Source organism: Electrona antarctica (assembly GCF_951216825.1).
Source record: "Electrona antarctica genome assembly, chromosome: 2".
Lineage (NCBI taxonomy): Eukaryota > Metazoa > Chordata > Actinopteri > Myctophiformes > Myctophidae > Electrona > Electrona antarctica.
This window is the reverse complement of record NC_136807.1, coordinates 5120091-5128769: the sequence shown is the minus strand read 5'-3', so window position 1 is coordinate 5128769 and position 8679 is coordinate 5120091. Positions and strand designations below refer to the sequence as shown.

Here is an 8679-nt window from a genome sequence, read left to right as displayed (position 1 = left end):
AACTTAGCCTGGCTCCAGCCCCTGAATCGCTAGCCACGCCCATTAAAAAAATATATTCAGGCGATAAACGAAATGAAAATTCAGGCTGAGTGTCAGGCTAGCACAAACTCAATACAAAGACTGTTAACTGTGAGTGGACAACCCAATAAAGCATTACACTTGTTTACAAGAGGGTCCACCTTGTTCAATTCATCAAAACATTTAGAGAGGTACAAATAGACACTTCTATATTGCCAAAGAACAGAACAGGAATTCATCATAAAGGAGGTAAAAAGGGAAAAGAAACATAAACAGTGAGGGGAAAAAGGGGTGGGGGGGGGGGGGGGGATTCAGATTTTACGGGGGCCAGTTTCGAATTGCAGCCGTCTGCATAGGAGCGAAAATAAATTTTGTCCCTTGTTTGTGCCGAATCTGGGTTGTACATGGTTTGTTGCACTCCCTCTGGTGTTGGACTTCATTAACATTAAGGAAGTAGACAGGTACATGGGTATCTTGGTGGTGTATTGAATCTTGTGGAGGTCTTCAAGGTGTTTTTGTTGACCAGTGAGGAGATCCTGTAAAGCAGGGGTAACCAACCAGGGGTTCGCGAGCTACCAGTAGCTCGCACGAGCCATCATAGTAGATCCCGGAGTGAGCAGGTGTCAGACTGACAGGCAGCCAGTCCATCAAAAAAAGTCCACCAAAGAACAAGATTCCTTTACAGTGTAAAGGAATCTTTACACTGTAAAGGAAAAGAAACATAAACATAAACAAAACATTTTTTTTTTTTTTACTCTGTCCCAAAAATTGAGGAGACACTGTGGAGGCACTGGGGGTCCATTGGGGAGGCACTGTGGGGACACTGGGGAGGCTCTGTGGAGGCACTGGCGGGACACTGGCACTGGGGAGACACTGGGGAGGTACTGGGGAGGCACTGGGGGGCACTGGGGGGACACTGGGCAGACAGGACTCTGTCTTTTTTTTTTACGCCCCCCCCCCCCCCCCCCCCCAACCGGGCCTGGTTGTATTACATCTCTGGCACCAGTGAAGATGCGAGGTTTGCGGCTCAGTGTGGCCATCAGTTGTCTCCGGAACGTCTTGCACAGGAATATGTATATGAGTGGATCCAGGCACACGTTTGTGGTTGACAGCCACAAGGTGGTCTCCTTGATGATGAAGATGGCGTTCTCTGAGCTGCAGTCGTTTGCTGTGTTTTGTCGGGTTTGGCTCAGTGAGTAGGGAACCAGGGCAAAGTAGAAGGGGGCAAAGCAGATGAAAAACACTGCTACCACCACAAAGACCTTTGCTTTGGTTCTGCGACTGGTCGCTTCAGAGCTGCTCCTGGAGGCTTTGTATGACTGGTACACAGCCCTGCTGATGAAGGTGTAGCAGACCACCATCAGAGTCAGTGTGCCCCAGAACACCACCTGGACATGGCATATATAAACAGAAAGCTCAACAAATTGTTCACTTAACTTTGCTTCCACAATAATTGCCTTTGCAGTTAGTTAAAGGACCACTTCACCACTTTTCAACCTATCTTCATATAATCGGTCCTTATATGTTCATGATAAAAGAGCACAATTTTGTTATACTCAGTCTGTGTCTTATATTAGAGCTGTGAGCAGTTCAGAAACCTGTCCACCAGTGACATCATCCTTAGGCAGATTTAAAAATACATTTAGATTTGTATTATCGTTGTATTATCGTGAGAGCGATGGATTTTCGCATTGCAACTTTTCAAGAATAGAAAGACTGCAGTTTCTATTAGCTTGGATTCCTCATCGATGATGTCACTGGTGGATGGGTTTCTAAACTGCCACCGGGCAGAGCCCTCCTATGAGACAGACTGAGTAGGAGAAAATGGTGGTATTTTTGCATGATCATTAGTGGTGAAGTGGTCCTTTCCTGACCTTCAGTTGTGCACAAACCGTGGGCAGCATACAGTTGGGTGCCACCGATATTGTCCCTTATCATTTGACCCATTTAGGCCTGACCTCAAAATTTTTAAAAATCCTTCTAAATCCTCCAGTTTTCTGAAATAAATATTTTCACTATTTTTCTAAAATAGCAGACCTACAAGCTCGTAGCGCGCCACTCGGTGGCGCGCTATGAGCTTGTAGATCTGCTATTTTTCAATAGCTAAATTATAACAATGTTTAAAACACCAAAAGGGGTTCCCGCCCAAAATGGGTTAACTGTCCTTTTGCGCAGATCACGCAAACCTCAGCAAAAAGAAAAGGACAATATCGATGGCCTCCAACTGTATGTAGTCTGTCCATGAACGTTTGCCGTTTGTCTCGTGTATAATGCATGCACGAGACAAACTGCAAATGTCCATGGATAGACGGCTCATTCATGGATGTTTCATCCACACAAAAAGTGTTGCTAGTGTGTCCACGGCAAGTTGGCAACTGTCACCATACTTGCCGTTGTGTGCCAACACCTTAGTACGTATCGCTAGGGCATTGGTTGGCTCCTATATGTGCATTATGCCTGACAACAGCAGCAGTTAGTACGGGGCTCCACCGGGCGCGTCAGCGTCGCGTCTCCGTCACCGTCAGGGAATGTTCCCTTTTTAATCAATGAAGGGTGGCTCCACTGCCCGCATTGCGTGACATTAACGCGTGCATTAAAATTGAACCGGTGCGTTTTTTGACGCACGCGACGGAGACGCAACGCGTCCGGTGGAGCCCTGGCATTAGACAGTTAGCTTACCTGAACAAAGTAGGCAGATCCCTCATACCAAAGTAGACCGAGCTTGTTCTTCATGGAGGTACACTTGAACTTGACTGCAGATTGCTCTGGTAGCTTGTCAGCCAGGATGGTGTTTGGCAGCGCTAGAGATAACATCACCACCCAGACAACTGCACTCAGCACCCGAGCAACCCTGACCTTCTGCAGAGCATACTGCCCAAATGGCCGGACTATCTTCAGGTAGCGGTCTAAGCTGATGAGGCCCAGAAAAAGAATAGTGATGTTCATGGACATGTAGCACAGAACGGACGAGTAGCGACAGTAGAAGGCACGCAGGCGCCAGGATCCCACACCAGCATCCTCAAGCACCCTCACAGGGAGGGTCACAGTCACAAGCAAGTCTGCCACCACCTAATGGGCGAAGGATCAGTATCTTAGTATAGCATATATGTATAGTTTATATGTATAGTTTCATTATATAGATTATAGATATTCCACTGTTACGTTCTTAGCTTACGCATGTTTCATGATAAATGCTTTTTAAATTTGATATATGTGATGTATTCCCATGCTTTTTGTTCTTGCTTAATGTAAGTCGCTCTGGATTAAGAGCGTCTGCTAAATGCCTAAATTGTAAATTGGATCACATTATGAATCACTTTGTTCTGTTTATTATTTGTGTGTGTCATGTTTGCAATGACAAATATATTTCCAGTGCAAATCCATTCACTCACCATATTTTTCAGATAGACCCTTAATGTGGAGTTAGTGGGGATGGTGAAGAAGATCCATGCAGCCAGGCTGTTCAGTGCCAGAGCCAACACAAAGAGGACACCATATATACAGGGCAAGACCACGGCGGTCACGCTTGTATCTCGAACGCACCCCGTGGAGTTAGTGGATATAGTGGCGTTCATCTTCACAACCTTGATGCACATTGAGAGTGAAAAGGATGTCAGAGAGATTACATTTACTGTGTGAGAGATGAGAGATGAGCAGACGTATAATACGCACATCGACAGGCTGGGTGCTGGGCTAAAGAAACTTCAGTAGGTATTGGATGGAGCCCGCACACCATAGGTACAAGAAAGACGTCCTTTCTTGTACCTGTGGTGTGCGGGCTCCATCCAATACCTAGAGATGAGAGATGAAACACTAGATTGATTGATTGATTGATTGATTGATTGATTGATTGATTGATTGATTGATTGATTGAATGAATGCTTTATTAACAGTTTGCAGATTTAAGGCTCAGGAAAGTACAATTGTTCAATACAGGGTCTGCTAAGGGGATTTAAACCCCAAGAAAGCCTATGGCTTGTTTCCATTGGGGTCCTTCATATTCAATTCATCAGAACATGAATGACATAAAAAATAATAAATATGTACAGTAAAGCGGGGGAGGAGGGGCTTTGACTTTTAGTGTGGCCAGTAAGTGCTCTTTGAGAGCGTTAGAGAGCTAAGTCTATTTATTTACAGTATTTACAGTATTTACAGTATTTACCATTGTCACCTTCTATAGTCTACTTTAAAAACAAATCTATTTACACAGCAGTGGATCAAACAACCTTTTAAAATATACACAGCACAGCATCATTATTTAATGACTGATAACATTTGTTTTTGATAGTCTATCAGGTCCCTTACACTTTTTATAAAATTATTCAGGGTTTACAATTTATGCATTCACATGGAAATTACATACAATACAAAAATATAATGAGGCATTTCAATCCAAAAGTGCTTTCCCCCCCCCCCCTCACAATGTCAATAAGTGCCATGGTTTTAGTTTTATTTTGTCTCGAGTCCAGAGATCTCTGGATTTATATCTGCTTGAAGAGCATCTCTCCCGAGATGGCCTCCTGGTGAGGAGACATACCCTATCACCCTTACCCTGGTGGTCCCTTACCACCACCATGACAAGATAAAAACATGTTATCTTAGTTTCTGCACTGAAGATTAACATTTATTCAGTATTTTGAATTGCTTAAATATAATTTACAATTTGAGTTTCCTACCAGTTTTCTGAAGTTCTCAGCTTCCTGTTCCATGCCCGCCTGCTAGCTTGTCTCCCTCTCAGTGACTGTTGATTGATGACCAGAAAGACTCAAGACTGTCTAAAATGCTGCTCACTTTAAAAATAGTCGAACAAACAGGAAGGTAGGGGAGGTGCTGACTGCGGAAGATAAAACTGACTGAGAAAGGAGAGAGGCCGCACAGCTCGTAGTCACGATGCCAACAAATTTTTTTTTTCCAACGTTTCGGCAACAACTTGCCTTCTTCAGGGAATGAATGAATCATGAATGAATGAATGAATTAACTGAATGAATGAATCTGATTAACTATAACCCGGTGGGCAGACTCCATCCGGGGCCATTAAGGAAATAAAAACAGAAATAAAAAGTGCTTCTCTGCACATTTAAAACAACACTTACAACTGTCTTACTGTATTTTACTCAAATTATATATTCCATTTGTTATGTTGTTTAGTGTTTTTTGTTGAGGACCACAATGGAAATCTGTTCGAGCTGATTTACCATCTTGTTTGCTTCATAATAATATTGGTCTGTCACATTTTTACATTAGAAAATGTACGTAGATTCTCCAGAGAAAAAAACGTGTAAATGCTAATGTTAAATGACACCACTATTTACCGGAAGTGGGCGTGGAAAGCGGGCTGTGAGATAGGCCTGCAACATGCAAGTCCTTGCAACTACTTGTAACCAAGTGGTTTGTTTTCTTGCAAGGAGTTGTGAGTATAGTTTCAGCTGGTGTAGTTTGGGCTTTACACACAACATTATGCTGACCAAACCAAGGTTAGGAGAAGCAGGGTTGAAACTGTAATACTGATGTGAAAGCCACATCTTTCAACAACAGCCCACTAGGCCTATAGGCCCGGTCACGTTCAGGGATCCGGCTTTGCTTGATGTTTCCATTTTTTACCCATGCACATGCAACACAGTGAATGACCTGTGTTGTGTTGGTAACTTCTAATCTGTTATAGGCTACTGCTGGGTCACTCACAAGCACTGTTTGATGTTGGTTCAGATGACATTATTTATATATAGTTTTTACACATGAATCTCACAAAATTTTGATCAAGGACAGGGATTATATCATTCACACACTTTATGAAAAGATATAGGTGAGCTCAATAATCACAATTAATTAATGAGTAAACTGAAAGTGAGGCCATTTCCTTGCCTGCCTGTTTTTTGTCTCCACCAGGCCGAAGGCATGGGGAGAGAGTATGTTTGTCTCCACCAGGCCGAAGGCATGGGGAGAGAGTATGTTTTGCACTCCGTCCGTGTGTGTGTGTGTCCGTCCTTCCTTCCTTCCGTCCTTCCGTCCGTCCGTTATCAGCTAATCTCCGCCACCGTTGGCCCGATCCATGCCAAACTTTGCACACACACTCCCTGGATGCCAACAACGAACCTCTGCCCCAAATATTCTTCAACGGCCTGTTATAGCGCCACCATGAGGCTGATTTAGGCAAAACACATTTCTGTAGATTACTCGTACACATTTTACATACATCACACAATTCGGTATACACTATCTTCATAGTCATGTGATCAACACGGATCTGCACCATTTCCCATCTTCCATCCTGATTGGCTAAGATTGGCTTCCAAAGCTCACATGATTGGTCCGTTTCGAACAAAATGCCACAAATCACAAACACAGTGTGCAATTTCCGTGAAATTATACACGCACATTTCCACTAGGCCGAGGACGACATGCCACTCGTTTTTTTCCAAATCAGCCTCATGGTGGTGCTATAACAGGCCAATTCCTGTTTTTAGCTATAACTGCATCGATCTGTATACAACTTATGTATGCGCACTCCCTAGAGGCCATGGAAAAACATTGTCTCTGCATCCCTCCACATCTGCCGGTTATAGCGCCACCATGAGGCCGATTTCTGCAAAACACATTGCTTATGTTAGTCGCACAGATTTCATCCAAATCTCACGCAAATCGGTACACATGATCTCTGTAGTCATGTGAACAAGACGAGTCTGTTGGATTTCTCAGATTCTACACTGATTGGCTAACATTGCCTTCCAAAGCGCCACCAGGAGGCCACAACCTGACCTGCCCTGGTGGAGACCTGTGCCCCGAGGGGCACTTTTTCTAGTTTTCTCTGGATTGGCACCTAAAGTGCTCATCATGGTCTATACTGACTCTAATCAGACAATGTGTGTTCTATGTCATGCAGGAAGCAAGATGCAGGCCAGAAGCTTCGTCAAATTCAATGATAAATTAATTCCATTTTGGAACACAATGTCTAACATCAGAGCACAAGGTAGTGTTGTGACCTAGCTGGAGGGGACAGTTGACTAGCTGTTTGGTTTAACAGATATCTTTAATTGTCAGGAACATGATATGTTCATGATAATATAGTATTTTATTATCAGCTCGCACTGAAATTTGTCTTGCAACCCAGCAGCCTTGTATGCAACACATATAGGCATAACACAGAGAACAGAAAATAAAAGAAAATGACATACATAAAAGCCTGAAGACAAGAGCAATGTCCACAGCTCAGTCTAGTCCTTGCCAAACTTCAGGGTGATTAACCACCGACGCGAGCTTCGTCAGTGAATTTATCCCTTACATAAGACACAACACATGTATAAGTCATCATAAATGGTAAATGGTAAATGGTGCATTTATATAGCGCCTTTATCCAAGGCGCTTTACATAGATTGTGCATTACATTCACCCATTCACACACCCATTCATACACCGATGGCAGCGGAAACCATGCAAGGCACCAACCTGCACATCGGGAGCAATTAGGGGTTCAGAGTCTTGCTCAAGGACACTTTGACAGTAACTCTGGGGGAGCCCGGGTTCGAACCATGCGGTTGCCATCCAGCCACTCTACCCCTGAGCCACCGCCGCCACATCATGAGCACAATCTGAGAATCCCATCGTCAAATATTGGGGAAAACAGCGGCCCCTGTTGCGAGGCAACAGTCTGTCTTGAGAGACTATCATGAGTGTCTGACGTAATGAAATCATGTCTGACGTAATGAAATCACACCCGGGTGTGATTTCATTACCTGGCTTTGTTTGTGCAGAAAAAATGAGCATGGTTGCTATGTTCACCCTGTTCACCCGGGTGTGATTTCATTACGTCATTACAACAGGGTGAACATAGCAACCATGCTCATTTTTTCTGCACAAAAAAGCCAGTTGTAGGAGTGGTTTACACCACTCAAAAAACCACACTCATGTGAAGTGAGGGGCGCTCTTATCATCATACATCATCATCCATCACATTCCGTGCTCAGCCAATGAAATCATCACAAATGTCATCACTTTTGGCGTCTTCACTTTTCAGACAAGAGATCAGACAATCATCAGCCAATGCTTGTGTTCACACAAACCCTCAAAGCATAGGAGGGAGGGGCTAGCACCCCTCAAAAAGTGCAATCAATGGATTTTTACATGTTTACCCTGTAGGTGAAATCAACAACCCATTTCAAGTAAAGTACCTAGTGTACATCCACTGCATAAGCCTCCCGAGCGTCTCCTTGGAGCTCTCTGCTGGAACTGTTGACCCGACTCCGGATAAGCGGTTGAAGATGGATGGATCAAGGATGGATGGATGGATCATGGATGGATGGATGGATCATGGATGGATGGATGGATCATGGATGGATGGATGCTAAACAACATCACAACCACTGGTGCCAATTTGATTGGAGAGTACTCATTTTGGTATGCATAATATAATGTGCAAATGCATTACTTTATTATGTAATTAAATCATCAACCAGGTGTTGAGAAATGTTATACAGTTGGGTCTATCATTAACAAATGACACCCATGTGAAGTGAGGGGCGCTCTCATCATCGTACATCATCATGACGTAAAATAGACACTGTCTATTTGCTCAGACACTATGACGTAACATTCTCCATTCATTGTCAATGGGAATTTAATGTTTGTGTAGGATAACGTTTGTGGACATACACCAAAAGCTGGATA

General features: G+C 43.6%; 1 protein-coding gene across 1 annotated transcript; it reads right to left on the bottom strand.

Moving 5' to 3' along the window:
* Positions 1-716: 716 nt before the first annotated feature.
* Positions 717-3593, bottom strand: LOC306915762 (P2Y purinoceptor 13-like; the record flags this gene model as incomplete). The annotated part of the gene is made up of 4 exons (XM_079493368.1): positions 717-721; positions 1022-1406; positions 2698-3087; positions 3411-3593. 4 exons carry the CDS (start codon positions 3591-3593, stop codon positions 717-719), a joined length of 963 nt encoding a protein of 320 aa, XP_079349494.1.
* Between the last annotated feature and the right edge of the window lie 5086 nt (positions 3594-8679).